The following is a 20373-nucleotide window of genomic DNA, read 5'->3' as shown; positions in this document are numbered from 1 at the left end:
AAGGCAGAGGAAATTAAAAGGCAAAAAAACTAACCATCTACCATCTGTTCAACTCTCTTCAATAAAGTCTCCAGGCCCTCAGAGAGGCAAGAAGCAACCCAAAATCATTGCAAACAATTCAAGGAGAAGCCCCCTGGTCACATGAAGAATCTGTTGCATTTTAAAAGAAACAATAATAAAAAACCACATTTTTTTAAAGGGAAATTTCCCCATCATCTGACTTGCTGAGGTTCAGTGGAATCAGGAAACATGCCGGAGGGCTGTTGCAATCCTTGCTGCTTTACAATGAATTAATCAGAGGCTGTAGTTGCACCCAATCTGAATTTGGCACAGTGCGTTCTCACCACTAAGAGCGCAAGACTGGAAGCCAGGCATCCCTGCGTTTTATCCCTGACACTAACACAATGAATTGCTTATCTAGTGACCTGGGCCCAACTCACGGCTGACCTGTACTTTGTGGAGTCATTTACACCAGCGCATCATGGATATGAAAACCACACCAAATCAAAAGGGCAGCATTTTACATCCACTCTACACTGGTGTAAACGGCAAGATGCAGAGCAACAGCAAATATGGATTCCCTGCCTCAGTTTCCCCACCAATAAAATGGGGATTAACAACCCTTGAAGTCAATGACAATCAGTACAAGCAAAGGTTTCAGAGTAGCAGCCATGTTAGCCTGTATTCTCAAAAAGAAAAGGAGGACTTGTGGCACCTTAGAGACGAACAAATTTATTTGAGCATAAACTTTCGCAAGCTACAGCTCACTTCATAGGATGCATCGGAAGCTTATAAATTTGTTAAGTCTCTAAGGTGCCACAAGTACTCCTTTTCTTAGTGCAAGCAAAGGGGCTCACACTAATGGATCCCAAAGCAGAACTGGGGCCTTCTACTTCAGAAGGGGTTGGTGAGTACTAGCTAGTTAAGGTTTGCAACATGTTTTGAAAACATGTTAAAACTGCAGGCAGATTAAGGCTGACAGTGTATCTTCCTTTGTGCCCAGAAAGTGCCTGCAGCTACCACAATCTGAATAAAACAGTAGTGTAATAGCAGTGCTAAATTAGGATTACAAATGCTATTAATAATGAACTCACAGGTTTAACAAACAGCTCTAATACAGCCCCTTGGCTCTGGTTTGCGGCGTGTGTTAAAGGTTCTAATCTTGAAAGGGGATCTGCACGGGCACCGCTCACCTCCTCCCAGATACAAGGGCAGGATCAGGGCCTCAGATTATAAAGATCTGATGTCGAGCCTGCAGCACCAAACGCCCGCGCTCGGTCCTTAGATAGTAAATAACAAAGCACAGGCCGTGGCTGCAGAGTGCGTTCAAGGCACACCGTGCTGTTGCACCCATCCTGCGCCCGCTGCCAGCCGGGCTCTCCGATGCGCACTCAGTATTGAGTCATGATTCAGTCTAAACGCCCCACTTGCCATCACACGCCAACCCCCCCCCCCCCCCCCGCAAGGGAGTTGGTCACCCAATATGTCCCAAACACTGGCCAGGATCAATCACAGCTGGAAACTCCTCCCTGCAGGACTTCGCGAGCTGGTTTCAAGCACCGGGCAGGACTTTCCAAAGTTGAGTCCGTCTTTAAAGAAAGCCCCGGGGAGTTATTTCCAGAGGGCGAAAGGAACAAGCACAAAGCTCGGCTGGCCCGGCCCGGCCCGGCGCGGCTCGGCCCGGCGCGCGCGCACCAGCGCTGGCTTCCCACCGTAACCAGTTACATAAGATGCAGGAGACTCACTTTTAATCGGCTTTGTGCGCGGCTGCGAAAGCAGACCCCCCCACACACACACACATACACACCCTCCTCCTGCTTTCGCCGCTCCCACAGCCATGGGGTGTGCTGGGGAAAAGGGGTAACGCCCCCCCCCGGCTGCGTTCAGCTCCCAGCCCCTGGTTCTGGTACCGGGTCCAGTGTGTGCGCCCCCCCATCTGCCCATTCGTGCCTAGGGCTGGTCCCGGAGTCCAGCCTGCCCCCTCTCCCCCTGAGCGGCTACAGACCCATGCGCCCCCCCACCAGGGAGCCCCCCCCCACCGGCTGCGCCCCCTCCCCGAGCAGGGAGCCCCCCTGCCGGTTGTGGGTCCGCCACTAGCTCCAGGGCCGCTCTCCAGCCCCACTCGGGGGGGGGGGCAGCGTCCCCCCCGCCCCAGCTGCGTTCGCCCCCCCGGGCTGTGTTGCTCCCGCAGCCGCACTTACCCTCCCGTGAAGGTCAGCGCCCGCCGCAGACTTTCCCCAACTTGCTCCAAGTCCCGGCGGCCCCGCGCGCCTGGCCGGGCACCCGGCCGCTCCCCCGGGGGGGGCCGCTCCAGCCGCTGCCGCCCGCCCCGCGCCGCCCGCGCTGCGCCTCCGGCCGGGCTCGTCACCCCTGGGACCCCGGGCGGGCAGCGCTCCCCCCTCCCGCTGTCAGGCACCTTCTCGCCCGCTTCCTCGCGGCACCCAAAAGAGGGCAGCACTCCGCGGCCGCGGGGCATGCCGGGGCGTGTAGTTTTCCCCCCCCACCCCGCGGCCGCGGGGCATGCCGGGGCGTGTAGTTCCCCCCCGCGGGGCCGGCTGGGGTGGGGTTGGCCCTCCCAGAGCAAACCCCCTGCGCCCGTTGCATGCTGGGACTTGTAGTTTTGTCCTTGTCCCCTGGCATTTTTTTTCTTCCCTCCCACCCCGCAGCATAGAGGCCTGACTTGTTAATTATTTATTTCATTCCACACACACACACACACACACACCACTTTTCTTTTAAATGTTTCATTGTTACTATATTTCCCCCCCACCCCAGATTGATTTATACGGGGAAAGTTTAAAGAGGTATTTAGGCCTCTCGTTGCTCGGGGTCCGTACAGCACCGAGCACAGTTGGGGGGGGGGCGGATCTGAGACCGGGGCTCCTAGGTGCGACCGCAGTATGAAATAAAATAATAATAATAATACTTAATAACAACAACGAGGAGTCTGGTGGCAACTTAAAGGCTGTTTTATTTGTTAGCCTTTCAGGTGCCACCAGACTCCTCGTTGTTTTTGTGGCGACAGACTAACACAGCTACCCCTCTGACACTAAATAGTAATCAATAGAGATGAGACAAACAGGGAAATATTTCTGGGACATTTCTTCACACCGGAGTCTGGTCTCCACTACAGCCCTGCTTTGTTATAACTACGTCACTTAGGGGTGTGAAAAATTCACACCTCTGAGCGATGTAGTTATCCCGACCTAAGCTCCGTGTAGATAGCGCTATGTCAGCGGGAGAGCTTCTCCTGTCACCAGAGGCAGATTAAGATTTATTGGGGCCCTGGGCACATTTGGGCCCCCTCACACCCTGGGGGCCAAGGGGGCCAGAACCAGGGAGGCCGGTGGGCTATGGCTCCCCACACTTTTAAAAGTGGGAGGGCCATGCCCGTCCACTTTTTAACATGGGTGGAGTAGCCTCAGGCAGGCACGGAGCAGCGGCGGCATGGGCATAGTTTGGGGTGGGGAGAGGCATTGCCCCCCCAAAGCTGCAAGCCTCAGGCCAGAGGCAACAGGAGGAGTGGTGCTGTACATGGTTGCTTCCTTGGGCACAAAGCCCACGCGGCAGCGAGGGCAGCCTGTCACCCAGAGCAGGAGGGACCTGGTGGGGGGGGCAGCCTGGCAGTGGGCGGCCAGGAGCCGGGTGCACACACTGAGCGAGCCTGGGCAGAGCACGGTGGCCGCTAAGGCTGGGACAGTAGCAGTGGGAACTGTGCTGGAAAAGCCCTCCCTGTCCGGCTCCTTGCTGCCTGTGACCTTCCTGGGGCTCCCCACTGCCTCCCAGCCAGGGCAGGGCCTCCTCTCCCTGTAGAGCGTGTCTGCAGGCCCCGGGAAGGCGTCAGGAGGCTGGACTGGAGCCCCCGCTCCTGGGTCCCACCAGCAGCGGCGTGCCTTGGGGGGCAGAGACACAGGCTGGCGGCTGCTCTTATATTGATATAGGTCTGTAGTGTAGCCCTGGCCTGAGTATTTTATTAGGTGTCTAAGTGGGTGCTGAGCTCTTTCGAATCGTTTCCCTGCCGTTGCAGAGCCTCGGACACGGGCGCACCTCAGTCCCTCCTGTTCCCTACCTGCAGCACGTGTGGTCTAATTTCAGTGGGTGGGTGGTGTTGGTGGCCTAGGGCAGGGGTTCTCAAACTGTGGGTCAGGACCCCATTTTAATGGGATCGCCAAGGCTGGTGTTGGCCCTGGGCCCCAGCAAGTCTCGAGCCCAAGTTCCAATGCCCAGGGCTAAGGTTACATGCCCCCTTGGGCTTCAGCTTTGCCCCCCCTCCATGCCTGGAGTGGTGGGGCTCAGGCAGACTCGGTCTTTGGTCCCCGCTCCTGGGGGTCGTGTAGTAATCTTATTGTCAGAAGGGCGGGGGGGGGTCACGATGCAATGAAGTTTGAGAACCGCTAGCCTAGGGTGACCAGCTTGCAAGTGTGAAAAATTGGGCAGGGGGTAACAGGGTCCTATATAAGACAAAGCACCTAATAGCGGGGCATCTGGTCACCCTATGGTGGCCTGTGCTATATAGTAGGTCAGACAACATGAACTGATGGTTCCTTCCCAGACTTTTGATTCTTTGACTATGAAATCTGGTCTCTAGTGTGTAGTTGGCCTCTGGAACTCCATGCCATAGGAGGTAATAGAGTCAAATACCAGTGGTTAGATTTTTTTTTAAAGGCTGGGCTACTTTTATGACCAATATTAATGTGTATCATTATGCAGATAAGATCTCATTTTAAACTGATCACTGCAGGGCGCTGGAAGGACATTCCTCCTCCCAACGTGTAACCCTGGCCGAGAGCAGTGTGGGAGAGTTCCCCATCATGTGAAGCATCAGGTGTTGGATTTCTGGTCACCTGATTCAGTTTGTGTCATACCCCAGTGAAATTAAAGAAATTTTTGTCTTATCTTTCCCCTAAATATTGCTATGACTATAGGGCCAGATCTCACTGCAACTGTCTGCAGCTTCCCCAGGTTGGTATTGCAGTCTTTGCTGTCCGGATCACTTCTCGTCAGCCACTAGGTTGTATACGGTGTTGTTGCAGCCTTGTTGGTCCCAGGATATTACAATGACAAGGAGCGGGGGGATATTTTTTACTCTCTCATCAACAGAAGTTGGTCCAATAAAAAGCTAATTCCTCACCCACCTTGTCTCTCTTACTGCTAGAGTATCAGTTAGACCGCTAGATGGCAATATAGCAGCACTGATGTCACCTTACATAAGCCATTGCCTACAACTACCACCTTCTCCATTTGTTCTATAGGACAAAATCTGGACATTGCAACATCTAGATGTGGGGTTGCTGGGTTGGGATAGATTCCAATACCTCCAAACTTTGGGGAACGTTCGAATCCAGAGTCAAGTCATGAAGCTCTGCCCCGCTCTGCTCTCCAATTTATTTGCAAATATACACGAATGATTCATGAAAACATTCATGCGTGCACTCGAATATTTGGGCACAGTTAGTGAAATGTTCAGGAACAGCTCGTGATTATTCCTGTGTATTTGTGAAAAAGCAACAGACACTCCCGTAGGCTAGTGAACAATCAGCGACTGCTCAGGTGTTCGAGGAGGCTGTGCAAGCTGTTTGCAGCTCAATTCTGCATTGAGGTCCCAATTCTGCTATGTATTTAAGCCCAGGCGTGAACATGGACCTCAGTGGGACTTTAGCATGGGCTTAAACACTTTGCTGTTTGCAGGGGGTCTTAAAGCAATTCTGTGCATCACACTGCTGCCTCAGCGAAGTGACCATTGATCTGTGATAGCAAAGCAAAGGTTTCTGTACTCTTCACTGGCCTCCTGTTGAGACCCTGGCAGCAGAGTCTCCTTCCTCCAGACAACAAGGTGGCAAAGATCCACGGGGTGGGGAGAAGATGGTATATTGAGGCAGAGCATGAAAGCGAAAGGAAGGGGAGCTTGCAGCATGGAGAGACTGAAGCTATAGAGACCCCAATAACCTCCCCCAAACTCTTTGTGGCAGGTGCAGGGTGTCAGCTTGGTTGCTGTTATCTGACCTTGCAGGACCATTACAGGTAGACCCTGAGCATTGTAGCAATAGGTGTTGCTCTCTCGCACCCCCTGGGCAGGAACATCAAGACAGACTTCGAGGTATACATTGATTTTAACAATTTATTGCAGCAAAGGTTATTATTACTGATTGAAAGAAAGAAAAAGAGAGCCCAGAGGAAGGTTAGTTCAGAAGAATCCGTCCACAGGAACTGAAAGGAACAGTGTGGAAAAAACAGACAAGCTGCCCAGCCCAGCTCAGTGATGGTCAGGATGTCTAAGCAACGGTGGCAAAACCGATCCTGTTGTTGCCCATGTCGTAGACGGAGTAGTACTGCCTGAGGAAGACGTCTCCCAGGATCCAGAGGGGCTGCCGGTTCTGGGAGGGCAAGTATGTGGGCATAACCCCAACGGAGCAGTAGCCATTGTTCTGTGAACCAAGGAGGTAAGACATGATGAGTGAGACTCAGAAGGGTTGGGGCATCATGAGCACAAGGTGGATGGGAAACTGAACAAATTACATCCAACCCGTGTAAACACCCCCCTACTTCAGCGCCCTCTGTGGGGATTGTGAGAATGCAAGTGACAGGCTGGGCCGTTACACAATGGGTAAGGAGAAGAAAAACGGGACTGCAGCGTCCCCAGGCTCATACAGCTCTGCTGACACCCCCTTCGTTGCAGGAGCCAGCTCAAAGCTGCCCCCCTCATCTGTAAAATGTGCCACAGGCTTGTTGCTGCCAGCCTGACAAGTTATTTATTTATTATATTGCCACAGCGCCTACAAGGGGCTTCACATACTCCAAACACACAAGGAGAGAAGATCTCAAACTTCTGCCTTCTTTATACCCACTGTTTGCGTAGCATCAGCCTCCTCTCTAGCTATTCATACAACCTGGCCACTCGTATCCATCCTTCCAGCCATCTAGCACCGTAACTAACTAACTCTCTCAATATGGGTGGGGGATTTTAAAGCCCCAGCTGCTGGAATCTGGAGAAAGCATGAGAGTCTAAGCTTTTTTTTTCTAAAGTACATTTCTAGTTCTCCTGGTTGCAAAGAAAAGCTTGAAAAAGTGAAGCAAATGTGTCTTGAAGGCTCAGAATTCAAAGGCAAATAAAAAGCACCCAAAATGTATTGGTTTAAAGATCTCAGGATTTGTAAGTGCATTTCATTATATTTACAGCCTCACACATGATCTTTATATGCTTGCAGTTGGCAAAAGTGCAAGTATCTCTCAATCTAGGTATTTATACCACACTCACCATTGCTTTATCTGAACTGCCCACAAATGTCTATTTTATATAAACAAGGAATCAGAGTCTCTATTGCAGTCCATGCAGCTATACCAGTTTACACCAGCGGAGGATCAGGTGCAAAGAAATCTGTTATTCTTACTCTTCTGTTCCACCTGTCATGATTCTTTGCAGCCCCGAGTCCTGTAGTCTGGAACTAACTCTTTGTGCCTGCTCTTCACTGATTCTCCATCTCAAGCCCAGTCTCAACTGGAAACATCCCTTTTCTCTTTTGCCTATGTCTGCTAATTTTTCTCCCTCTCCTAGTGATTAGCTAGGTGGCACTGCAGTGCACTGCACTGTATGATATATCATCAGAAATATTTCCACACAGTCCCACTACTGGCTAAGAATCCTGGCTCTCCTCTCTGCCGATCAGATTATAAAGAGACGTCAGAGGAGCTCATCCCTTCCAAACCCATAATACGTACGCTGAGGATGTAGGCCGAGGGAGGCAGAGGAAATGAAACTCCATTGATGGTGAAGGAAATGGTGGGCAAGCTCTGGACACGGCTGCAGTCAACCACATACTGTGAAAGGAAAGGCAGGGTCACATGAACTTCCTGTACCAGCAGAGAGCTGGGACTCTGGGAGGGATGCTGTAGCACTGACCATGAGGAGGTTCCCCGGCCTCCGCAGTGCACTCGGCACTTTCAGCAGATAGAAAAGCTGATTATCAGCCTCATTCCTTCCTCCACCCAGGCTCTCATAAGCCCTAGGGGGCCGTACTCAGCCTCACCAGGCCCACTGTGCCGTGCTTCTCAATTCCTGGCATTCCATGAGCATAGAGCAGTGGTTCTCAACCTCTTTACCATTGTGGGCCGCATACGCAGCTCTCTGTGTGTTATGTGGGTATCATCCACACAATATATATGCTACCTCTATGACCCTGAGGACGTCACAAGGGCCACAGCTGTGTGCTGATTGAGCTGCCAGCAGCCCTTGGACCACGGGTTGAGAACCACTGGCATAGAGATATCATCAGCGACTCTGTAGTGCAGCTGCTCCACCTACCTCGCCGTACTCATTTTCCTGAGCACCTACACCCTGCAGGAAGTAGTTCATGAACTGCTGTGGGATGGTGAGGAGGGAGGTACTGGTGTCCACGATGGCCTGACAGCCCTGGCTGCACCAGCCCATTGCCTGTCCACCGATAACGAACCTAAGGAGGAGATAAATGCAGCAGGGCTCACGGTGAAAACGTGGTATGCACTCTCTTTGCTGCACATTGAGCCAAGTGTGCGAGGCTCCCCGTATAAACGAATGGCTTAAGGATCCTTACTCAGCATCGCCTACCTGCGAGGAAGCCAGGCTCCAGTGCTAGCTCTTGGGCCAAGTTATGCCTTGTGTTGGACGCCTGCAATCCCACTGAGCTCTGTGGGGGAAGTATGAGTCAAAATAAGGGCAGAATTCAGGTCCTTATTTTGAACCCCTAGAGCCATGAGTTTTCCTTGCTCATGGGGGCATCAATGCATTTTATAGTGAGGATGATAAAGCCCCCTCCTGAGCTGCGTGCAAGGGTCAGACCCAGCGATATCGCCCCACATGTTCAATTGCAGAAGCCCACTACAGACAATGAATGATTTCGAAATCAGGGATCGAAAACTCAACTCACTCATCAATGCCGATCTGCCAGTACAGCTCTTGAGTGACAGGAGCCCAGTGGATCTGTCCGGAATAAAATCTGCTGTCTACTCCTCCAAAAACGACCTCCCCACCGTACTGAGAGCTTGGCTGGCTGTGAGCACAAAGAGAAAGTATCAGCTACACACAGTAATCTCTAAATGATCTACCAAAGACACTGTATATCCGGCAGGATTAGAGACTTTCAGTAGCTCTCCAGACTTAAAAAGACAAGAACATCATTCCCTGCCTTGTGATGAGGATTTATCAGCATACAGAAAAGCCCATTCTTGATTGTCTTTGGTTTCTCAACAAAGCACATGGGTCTGAGACAGATTGACAGTTAACACAGGGTGAGGGCTGGGGTTTTAACTCAAGGTAAATTAAATGTAAACACGCAAACAAAGGAAGCGTGTCCCTCTGGCTCTTGACATTACCTACATTCACAACACAATACAGCCAAGACCAGTGGAGTGCAAGGAAGGGAGCACCACACGGGCCATCACAACTGACAGTGGTTACATCAAAAGTGATTTTCCACTGAATGCATCTGATGAAGTGAGCTGTAGCTCACGAAAGCTTAAGCTCAAATAAATTTGTTAGTCTCTAAGGTGCCACAAGTACTCCTTTTCTTTTTGCGAATACAGACTAAAATGGCTGCTACTCTGAAACCTATCAAAAGTGATGGCGTCCTCGGCTAGAATTTCTACAGCTGATTATGTTACCAGTGAGAAGAGAAAGGAGACACACAGAGAGCATGGATAGTTGAGGCAGAGAGAAATAGAGGGGGAAAGAAAGATAAAGAAAAGCAAAGATAAAGCCAGGAGAGAGACGTGAGAAAACACAGAGAGAGGAGCCAGTGTGAGCTCTTTGGGGCCTGGACTGCCTTTATTTCGTGGCACTGAAATAAATAATAGGATAGATGGATGGATCCATTGCTCCATTACCTGCTCAGATAGAAACTGAAGATTGGCTGAGAAAGCAGGTTTTTCTGTAGCATCCCTTGCAAAGCCATGGTAGCGCCTCCTACCGCCAGGCTAGGGTAAGCCATACCCAGAATGCCATCAAAATGAGCATAAATGAAGTTGGTGCCAGGCTCGTTTTCACTCAGACCGAACTCCTGGTTGGTGACGGCGATGTTCTGGAGCTAAAGAGAGGGTGGGAAAGTGTCACTAAGCCTGTTTGCAGCGGTGGTGTAGCCGTGTCAGTCCCAGAATATGAGAGAGACCTGGTAGGGGAGGGAATAGCTTTTACTGGACCAACTTCTGTTGGTGAGAGAGACATGCTTCCGAGCTACACAAGAGCCTTGGGTAGGCTGAAAGCTTGTCTCTCTCACCAACAGAAGTTGATCTAATACCACATCTCACCTCACCCACCTTGTCCCACTGATACAACCTCTGAGGTATGGAGAGGTAGAATGCTTCATGGCTGTCATATGGCCGAGTGGCATCACTGATGCCATTCAAGGGTCTCCTTGTCATCCTTTCCACGAGTGGGGGGTGGGGGCACAGGGAGCTGAGCAGCTACCACAGCCCTAAAGGTGAAGGGAAGCTTCCTCAGCGGTGACTCACACCAGTACTAAGGGACCACGAAAGGCCTCGGATTAGTAGCCACAATCTGCCCCAGGGCCTGGTTCTCCTCTCACTCAGAACAACTCCATTGTGAGAGGGGAGGCAGGGCCTAGGGATTTGTGGCAGAGTGTCACCCCAGGGCTCTGTGTCGGTAGGTTTTGGCCAGAAAGATCCGCATGATTGTTAGTTATCACTAGACTGACAACACTTACTGTCATGGTGTCATAGCCAAAAAACCCGGTGAGACTGCCACTGCCATATTGCAAGGAGAAGGTCTGCCCGTTGGATGAGTAGGTGGAGGAATGGCTGGGGTTGAATCTTGCATGGTTGCCTAGAAATACAATGCAATTTTACCACTAGTTGTCCCCCCGATCTTGCTTTCCATATAAATATGTATTCACATATTCTGTGGTCTCAGAGTTAGTGGATGGGAGTGGGAAACCAGAGTCCTGGGTTTGAGTCCCAGCTCTGAAGGGCCGAAGTTAGGGTTGCCAACTTTCTAATCACACAAAACCAAACAGCCTAGCCCCGCCCCTGCTCAGAGGCCCCGCCCCTGCTCAGAGGCCCCGCCCCCACTCACTACATTCCCCTTCCCCTGATGGCTCGCTCTCCTCCACCCTCACTCACTTTCACTGGGCTGAGGCAGAGGTTTGGGGTGCACGAGGGGGTGAGGGCTCTAACTGGGGGTGCAGGCTCTGGGGTGGGGCCAGAAATGAGGGGTTCAGGGTGTGGGAGGGGGCTCCGGGCTGGGGCAGGGAGTTAGGGTGCAGGAGGGGATGAGGGCTCCGGCTGGGGTGTGGGCTCTGGGAATGAGGGTTTGGGATGCAGGAGGGGGCTCCAGGCTGGGAGGTGGGGCCGAGGGATTTTGGCATGCAGGAGGGGGCTGCAGGTTGAGGCAGGGGGTTGGGGTGTGTGGCGGGGAGGGCTTTGGGATGGGGGGTGCAGTCTCTGTGATGGGGCCAGGGACGAGGGGTTTGGGGTACAGGAGGGGGTTCCGGGTTTGGGGGGAGGGCTCAGGGCTGGGACAGGGGGTTAGGGCAGGGGTTGGGGCTCGGGGTTGGGGCACAGGCTTACCTCGGGGGGCTCCCAGTCAGCAACACAGCAGGGCTAAGGCAGGCTCCCTTCCTGTCCTGGCTCTGTGCTGCACCCCGGAAGCAGCCAGCAGGTTCAGCTCCTAGGCGGGGGAGCCAGGAGGCTCCGCCTGCTGCTCTCGCCCACAGGCACTGCCTCCCCCAGCTCCCATTGTCCGTGGTTCCCAGCCAATGGGCGTGTGGAGCCAGTGCTCGGGGCGGGGCGCAGTGGGTGCCAGGACACATAGGGACTAGCCTGTCTTAGACCCGCAGCACCGCCAACCAGACTTTTAATGGCCCGGTTGGCGGTGCTGACTGGAGCCACAAGGGTCCCTTTTCGAGTGAAAACCAGACACCTGGCAACCCTAGCTGAAGTCAGGGAGCTAGGATCCTGGACTCCTGGGTTCTATTTCTGGCTCCATCCCTCCGGTTACCCATCTGTAAATTGGAGGCAGTAACACTTCCTGAATAACCATGGAGTTTGTGAGGCCTAAATGATGCCTGGAAAGTGAGTTGCAATCATCTGGTGAAAGGCTCAACAGAAGGGCCAGGTATTCACGATTCATTATAGGGGCTACTATATATGTAGATCGGCCTTCAGAATCCAGTTGGCTGTGGCTTCTTGACTGATGAAAATTCAGTATGAATTCAGTTTCTTAGGAATCGAGCTGTCCTTAGGACGTATCTCTGTGCATTAACTGCAGGCTCTAATCACCTAGAAGCAAAATTCTTTTAACAGCCAGCCGGGATGGAATACTCACTGCAGGCCTGGCTCTGGCAGTACGTAGAGGGCACCCACAGGTTGGATGAGCCGGTGTCGAAGAGAACCAGGAAGTTCTGGGGCGGGGTTCCAATACTGATCTCCCCGTAGTAGGATGCCTAGAAAGGGCATATTGCAATATGAATTCCAACAGAGGTTCTGACAGTGAGCCAGTCTGAGCTGTGGTGTAACTCCCCATGCAGCTAGAGAGTTACACCAGGAATAACGCTGGTCCCTTGTACACTCTGGAGAACAGACAGTAATCCCCAAATCAGATCAATTTCCTGTTTCTTCCGGATGGTCACTGATGGCTGGGCGCTCACAAAGGGAATGGGACATTTGAGTTCCAGACGCACCCCTTGGCCAAATGAACATGAAATGTGATTGTAGGATTCATGCAGGGTTCATGCACTTGGCAACATTCAGGGCACACCCTGAGTGTTGTGTAGGAGCAGTGCACCCACGGCTCCTCTCAAGGGCATGAACCTTGGAAACTCGCCCAGAGGACATGAACCGTGGGAAGCCTCCCAGGACTGGGCTCAAGGCCCGAGAGCAAGGAATGCGGTAGATAGAAATTGGTAAATAAGAATATTAAACAAAGCCAGTGTATTCCTTTTATCTGTTGGAGTATGTAATGCGCAGAAGGAGAAAAAGAATAAAAGAGAGGGTGGAAAGCTGACAAGGCAGACCAGCCTGCTTGCTTGCTTAAAGCCTTGTTCTGTCTTGTATTTGGACCGCAACATGTGATGAGAAGCCCGTCAAAGATCTTGCAAGTTGGGGGCATCTCCTTTGGCACATGGGACAAGCCATGTCCCTTAAATATAATGTATCCTGTGGTGACAGGGTCCATGGAAGAGAGATGAACAGAGAGTGATTTGTGTTGGTAGAAAGAAAGAAAGAAAGAAAGAAAGAAAGAAAGAAAGAAAGAAAGAAAGAAAGAAAGAAAGAAAGAAAGAAAGAAAGAAAGACCATTTCTCACATCCATATACACCATTGGTTCAAAAGCAACATTGTACTCATTGAAACGGTACTTGCTGGCTGGATCGGGTTTGTGGTGCTTCAGATAGTCCACCAGCACTCCCTTCTCCTTCATTACCTCTCGGATAGTCTTGCCTTTCTTGAGAGTCAGTCTGCACAGAATGAAGAGAAGAAGCCAGAGACTCAGCAGGGAAATTGCTCATCCTTCAAGCATTTGCTCATCTAAGGACCCAACCGTGATGCTGTTCCCTAAACTTGGGTCCTCCCACAGCTAATTATGTTGCCACTCACTGGGCTTGAGAAGTTGTGGCAATTAAAGGTTAGCCCTGGACTAGCACTCACTATAGACAGGGACTGTTGTGTTTAGCAGCATGTCAGCTGCTGATGGTTAATTGTAGAGTTTGCCCTAGGGTTAAGCATGACTAGCTGTTGCAATGTCCTTGACTTCACTGAGCATTTAACATAGTATTAGTTACCGCGGCTCTTCGAGGGTGAGTTCTAACACGACCTACTCTGCTAGTGATAAAGCCAGGTATGGCCTTGCCGCATACTTGTGCATTGCTCCAGCTATCTAGCTGGCTAGTGAGCTACTCTGACCACAGTCACCACCGTAGCCTCTAAGCTGAGATACTCATCTCACCAGCCCCTCTGAGAGCTGGAGGAAAAACAGGGCCAGGATGAGCCACTTCATAGTGCCTGGTTTCTCCACCAACCAGCTCCTATACACGTTGGGCACTGCAGCAGAAGTGAGTTGAAGTCTAGCATCCCTACTTTTATACCCGGGGCACTGCCCCATGGTGCCCTATCTGTTTGTACTTCAGTTTCCCATATCACTGCACTCACCCAAGGTCAAAACTTTCTGTGTGTTTTCTTCCCTTAAGTATGCTAAGAAAGTCCTTACAGCTCCACTGACCTTTCAGTAAAAGCAAGTATAGCCAGTTACAGTAGCATGAGGTGATTAGGATCTGATAAGGAAGAACAAACTTGTCGATAGATTAGGAAGAAAATTGAGGTGATCAAGAAGTCAAAAGACTCAGTTATTTTAGTCACCTCAGTCTAATGTTTCTTTCAGAAAATAAAACGTCCATTAGATGGTGGGTGTGTTTATAAAATTAAGCAAAATGGATTTCATTTATGAGACACTTCACCAGAGTTTAAATATTTCAGTCCTTGTCCATGCTGTGAGGTGAATTCTGTTCTGATTTAAACCAAAATGAGTCTGAAATAATGCCACTGAAGTCAACGGCATTATAGCCAGATTTACACCCTAAATCAGAGCATTCAGCTCCTGTGGCTTTTAAACCATGTAAATGAAAATAACATGTTTTTTAACGTGTTAATGTAAAATTTTTGTAAAGTATGGGTTATGCCCTCTTCTAGTGGCTGGTTTACGTATAGGATAACAGCCTACTTCTGTCATTTGCTCACGAAGTTACTCCTTTAGCTCAAGTAGTGGTGGGGGTATGTACTTTGGTGCTGAAGTTTCCAGATTCTAAATACTGTTAAAGAAACATCTCTGACCTCTGCTGGTCTTGAGCTTGATTTGACTGAACAAGGTTAAAATAGGGTTAGAAACAACATGGTCTAGGCTTTACAGGACTGTCTTAGTCAGTCCTCCAAGGCAATCCCACAATGCCATACAGAGCATGCGTTTCTAAACTAGAAAGTCAACCCAACGCCTGTCATCTGATTTCACATACAAATAAGGTGACTGACATATTCATTTGAATGTCCAATGCTTTACATGTATATATGGTTTTGTAATTTGAATGCACAAGCATTCAATTCAATTGTATTTGGGTGCATTGCTGTATCCAGGCCGATATACCAGGGTCCACGCATTGTTAATCCCATCTGGGCCGGTATAGTTGAGTTTGCACGCTCTCAGCATGGAGAAGGGTTATCCTGATGTAACCCGCACACCTTCTGGGTGTGGTGTTCTGTCCGACCTAGTGGCACCAAGACCACTTAAGAGAGAGCGGTAAAATGAGTCTACTCTACAACCTTAGCTAACAGACTTTAGCTTATGCTGTAGACTCATGCACTAAGCTCCAGAGGCCCCAGGTTCGATCCTGCCCGCTGATGACCAGGGTTTGTCAGCATTCTACTAACACATTTTAATCCACACTAAGTTTTTAAAGGCAGTTTTGGAAATTGTGCTTATCAGTCCCCTGCTATTCAGTGGGAGCAGACAGATAAGATTTGTCCTCTTACTCACTCCAAGGAAAGTTATCAGTCACAAACTGAATAAACAGTGGCAAAGGTTCACCTCGATTTACCAGGTATGTTTTGCTTAAGAAAAATCCAAGAAGGCTTTTTAAGAGCTCATGAAACAGAAAACAGCAGATATGGAGTCTACAGGGCCCAACAAACCCCTGCGTCCTGAGGCACAGAAAAGTGATAACTTGCTATTTTCATTTCAACCTCCCCTCTTGTTTCTTCATGTCCCCTTTCATTCACGCTCTCAGCCTGCCTGTCTACCTGCATTACTGCTTACATGGTCAGATTTTTAAGGCTAGAAGGGATCACGATGAGCATCTAGTTTGACCTCCGCCATAACCCAAGCCATAGACTGTACGTCTGTTAGAAAGACATCCAGGCTTGATTTAAAGCCTTCAAGCAATGGAGCGCCCACCACACCCCTAGATAAATTAGCCCAGTGGTTCATTTAACACTCATTTAAACAAGTGCACTTTATTGCTAATCTAAATTCATCTAGTTCCAGTCCACCAAATGAATTTCATTATGTTTATGTTAAAGAGCTGGCTTGCATCTCTTCCCCCAACATGGTCTCCGACGCTATAGTACCTGACCACTCCCCAAATATTGAAAAATAGAAATGTCTTAAGTTATTTCCATGGGCCTATGATGATTGCCAAGGCAGGTGCTCCAGGGACAGACTGAGGACTTGCAGGTTCCCCTGCCCAGTGTTGGTGACCAGTGATAGATTAAATCACCTGAAGGGAATTCAGTCTTCAGGATCCCCACTTCTAACACACTTCTTCAGTATAAAAGTTTGGTCAAGAGAAGAGAAGGTGAGAAAAGAGAAAGAAGTACAATGTTTGCTCACCAGAGCAGTTCATGAACCAGCTCCATTCCTGAAACAGGTTTGCCCTATTGGCTGCAACTGGGTCCTGCTCAGACCTCAAAAGCATCTCTTAAACCATCTTTCCCTGATACCCCAGCTACCTCCATTGATTAGGCATGGGAACCAGTTCAAAGGATTCTGGGAACACATCCAGAAAGGGTTGGCGAGTGGCTGAATGTGGAAGGGGTCAGGGGAATGAGAAATACTGAATTTGTCTGTAATTGCATCACATGGGAAACCCCACTATAGTAATGTGAGACGAAACCTTCCAGTAACATGGTAATAACAATCACAAATTATGCATAATAAACAGTTAGGCTGTTCCTGGTGCCTTGAGCACGATATGTCTCTCGAAGGAGCGTGCTCAGTGAGCCAAAGCCAGCTTTCAGTTACACTCACGTAACACGCTGAAGTAGCAGAAGGGATAGGAGGACACCTGGGCACTGTTCCCCATTTTGTCACTGATTCACAGTGTAATCTCAGGCAAGTCAATTCCACGTTCCGTGCCATGGTTTTGCCCACTATAAAATATTTACTTGCTTGCAGGGAAGAGGGGAATTATCTCGCTGTTGAGATCCAAAGATGAAAGGCCTCTGTACATGAAAAGTATTAATAGAAACTTCACTTTCCCCCATGGGTCTTTAGAGTTAACTTTTTAGAGTTAGTATTTGAAGACAGAACTCATTTTCCTTATCCTGCTGGATCCTGAGCAATCTTTACCCCAGTTTAGGTGAATACAGCCAGCTGCTGAGGCTGGAATTTTCAAAGGCGTGTAATGGAATTAGGATCCCAGATCTTACTGGCTTTCACTGTGGTTTGGACATCTAGACCCTTTAGACTCCTTGGAAAATCCCACCCTGAACGCATAGGACCTGACGTTTATGTGCTGAAAAGCACTGAGATCTTAAGACGATAAAGGGATGGTCATGTCACTGCTCTGGCTGCACACCCAACACCTCCTAAGTTAGGCATCTTTCCATGAGGACGGGTTGCTGAGAATTCCCATGATAATGCTAAATGGTGTATAAGAAGGCTCATTCTGTTTCCTCTCTGCTGTAGTACCTAGCCAAATTAGCCTGCAGCTCCTTACGGCTGATGTGCCAGGTGGGACAGGGATCGTAAAGCCCTGCACCCCACCCTGTGATTCTATGTTAGTAATAAAGAGATAGAATATGAGGACTGAAGATGAGTCATGGAGTGAGGCTAGCAGTTCAGAACCAAAGCCAACTTGTCCCAAAGTCTGGGTGGGTTAGAACTTTTCACTCCACACCCCTTCCCCCAATTCAGGCTCATCTCGAACTGAGAGCAACTGTTCAGGATGAAGTTTTTCAAAAGACCTTCAGACACCCCTTTATACCCAGCTGCTTTATACCCACTTACTAGTTTGTATGTGACAAGAAGGCTGCGAGACCCACAAATAAACAGCTGTGCTAAATCTTTACTCAACAAATGCCAAAGAAGACAAGAGACAATTTGACTCACTGCTGTTTTCTTGCAACGATAGATGTAGAGAGCACTGATAAATATACAAAAGCAGAAGGCAGGTTCACACAGTGCCCATGGTACATTTAGAACAATAGAGTCTGTCCATATAAACTTAGTTTGATTCCATCAGCATCCAGGAGAGAAGATTTAGACAGGAGAGGGAATGGCGTGGTTTTGTCCAGCTGACTCTTTGTTTGTCTAGGCTGATGGGGCAAAGCCCGCTCTGTTGATGGCCATGTCATAGACAGAATAGTATTCCTTGAGGAGGACATCACCCAGGATCCAAAGGGGTCGTCTGTTCTGAAAAGGCAAGTAAGTGATCTCAACCTCAGCCATGTTTCTGTAAGAGAGAAAACAGACAGAGGCAGCTTCAATGCTATTGTTTGACTACATAGCCTAAATCCTGAAGCACAGGGAGATTTCAGTGGCTTTGATGGGAGCAGGAGCAGGTACCTAGAAAGTCACATTGCTAGAAGACTAACCCCATCATTTAGAGTGCTGTTAGAAAGGACAGTCTAGCAGAGCTGCAGTGTGGGGGAAAGGTCTCTGAATCTGCAGAGAAACTCTGACACCCATGCTTGGTTCACTGTCTCAGTAAGATAAAAGTTGGTTATGTCATTAAGATAAGTCAAAAATTAAAGACATAGGCACAGGGTGGCAGAGGGAACTGGGATCCATTAATGATGAAGGTGATGGTCCGCACATTTTGGACATTGCTGCAGTCAGCCATGTTCTCTGGAAGCAAAGAAACAGAGAGGTTAAGTCTGTAACAAACGAGAGCAGAGGATGCCCTTGCAGTGCCTACCAACAGAGGAGAATTGTACTGCCAGGTATCGACCCTTCTGTCCAACAAAGGGGAGAAACCACCCTGCTGCACTCTGCCATCACACGGGCAGCAGCTTCTTCAGTCTCACACCTGCTCCCCTGTCCCCTGCCTTGCATGGGAACAGCAGCAAGGTTACATTCACCACGCCTGCTTCAGATCTCCTGCTGATTTTACACTGGGCCAGCTGAGGTTAGTCAACATAACTCCTCTGACTTCAGCAGAGCTATGTCGATGTATACCAATCAGTGATAGGGCCCTCTGGCTTCAGCAGATTTATTTTTGATTTACAGTGATGTAAGGGAGGTCAGGATCTCTCTCTCCAAAGTTAAACTCAGGGAAGGACTTGCTGTACTTACTTGCAAATGTAGTTAATGCTGTCACCAACTTTAAGCCTCCAGCCCCTGAGCTCCTCTAGGAATCTTTGTCTGAACACACCACAGCCCACTTTATGGTCTTGGAGTCCTTGTATTATGCATTGCAAAAATCCTCACAGGATATCTTCAGCATCTGTGCAAAGCACTCATAGCACCTACTTCCTGGTTGTTCTGCTGAGCACCCACAGCCTCCAGGAAGTCCCCCATGTACAGCTCTGGGACGGTGAGCAGAAACGTCCCAGTGTCCACAATGCCCTGGCAGCCTTGGCTGCTGTCCAATAGCAAACCTAAGGAGGGAAGCCCAAGAGACTTCACTGTGCACGTCTGTCAGCCAAGAGAATGCCTCTGATGCAGGCTGAGCCAAGAGCACAAGGCTTCTGATACTCAATAAGCTGCAGTTCAGAGACCCTTATTCTATAGAGCCAAGCACTGTCACTGGCCCTGATTCAGCAAAGGACAGAAGCACTCGCTTAACTTTCAGTGCATGCTCAGCTCCCTCTCTGTTCATCAAAGCATGCAGCTAACTTTAAGGGCTTTCATGTATCTAAAGTCTAGGGCATGCTGAAGAACTTTGTTGAACTGGGGCCTAGGATAGAAGCCTTTATCATTACTTGAATGAAAACCCTGGCTCCAAGCACCTTTTGAGAGTGTCTGAAATCCAGATCCGGATGCCAAGCTCACCTGGGCCAAGTTCAGACCTCTCTTTAAGCAGTAATCCCTCCATTTTATCTTGAGGACAGCACAGAGGTTTCTTCCTTTGTTCTGCCTCCTGCCCAGCGAGGATGAGTTAAACAGGGCAGCTGACTCCACTGATGACATCTGGAGAGGCTCCCTACGGACAATAAGAAGGAAAAGTTCATGCCCACATCGATAACAGGGGTTTGCCAACAGGACTTACTCCTCAATACTGAACTGCCAGTAATGGATGTCCATGTAATCTGACCAGGGAACAGCTGAGGGTCAATGGCTGGCAGGAAACACGAATGGTAACAGATATCAGACAAGGATCAGATAGATTTATAGATATAAAGGTAAGAAGGGACCATCATGATCATCTAGTCTGACCTCCTGCACAACGCAGGCCACAGAATTTCACCCACCCACTCCTGCGATAAACCTCTCACCTATGTCTGAGCTATTGAAGTCCTCAAATCATGGTTTAAAGACTTCAAGGTGCAGAGAATCCTCCAGTAAGTGACCCATGCCCCATGCTACAGAAGAAGGCGGAAAACCTCCAGGGCCTCTTCCAATCTGCCCTGAAGGAAAATTCCTTCCCAACCCAGCTACCCACCTGTGAGGCAGGGAGCATAAAA

General features: G+C 49.6%; 2 protein-coding genes across 3 annotated transcripts in view; both read right to left on the bottom strand.

The window, feature by feature from the left end:
- TFEB (transcription factor EB) overlaps positions 1 to 2304 on the bottom strand; it is a 45960-nt gene extending 43656 nt beyond the window's left edge. For both annotated transcript variants that reach the window (XM_074936456.1, XM_074936457.1), the window contains exon 1: positions 2202 to 2304. The gene's annotated coding sequence lies outside the window, so the exon portion shown is untranslated. The remainder of the gene's footprint in view (positions 1 to 2201) is intronic.
- A 3868-nt stretch (positions 2305 to 6172) lies between these two features.
- LOC141975528 (gastricsin-like) lies at positions 6173 to 13978 on the bottom strand. The gene is made up of 9 exons (XM_074935960.1): positions 13927 to 13978; positions 13289 to 13446; positions 12311 to 12428; positions 10692 to 10810; positions 9856 to 10055; positions 8901 to 9023; positions 8300 to 8447; positions 7717 to 7815; positions 6173 to 6425 (listed from the first exon to the last, which is right to left on the bottom strand). Exons 1-9 carry the CDS (start codon positions 13976 to 13978, stop codon positions 6273 to 6275), a joined length of 1170 nt encoding a protein of 389 aa, XP_074792061.1. The 3' UTR covers positions 6173 to 6272.
- Between the last annotated feature and the right edge of the window lie 6395 nt (positions 13979 to 20373).

The sequence above is a fragment of the Natator depressus genome, chromosome 21, assembly GCF_965152275.1.
Source record: "Natator depressus isolate rNatDep1 chromosome 21, rNatDep2.hap1, whole genome shotgun sequence".
Taxonomy (NCBI): domain Eukaryota; kingdom Metazoa; phylum Chordata; order Testudines; family Cheloniidae; genus Natator; species Natator depressus.
This window is presented reverse-complemented; position numbering and strand designations above follow the sequence as displayed.

What these genes read in the sequence shown, in the direction of transcription:
- LOC141975528 (XM_074935960.1), bottom strand. Translation starts at nt 13,978, where the DNA reads ATGAAGTGGCTCATCCTGGCCCTGTTTTTCCTCCAGCTCTCAGAGGGG. An exon ending in TTGGCTATGACACCATGACA is followed by an intron (nt 10,056 to 10,691) that starts GTAAGTGTTGTC and finishes CCCTCTCTTTAG; the next exon opens with CTCCAGAACATCGCCGTCAC. An exon ending in AGGAAAATGAGTACGGCGAG is followed by an intron (nt 7,816 to 8,299) that starts GTAGGTGGAGCA and finishes TTCCTTTCACAG; the next exon opens with TATGTGGTTGACTGCAGCCG.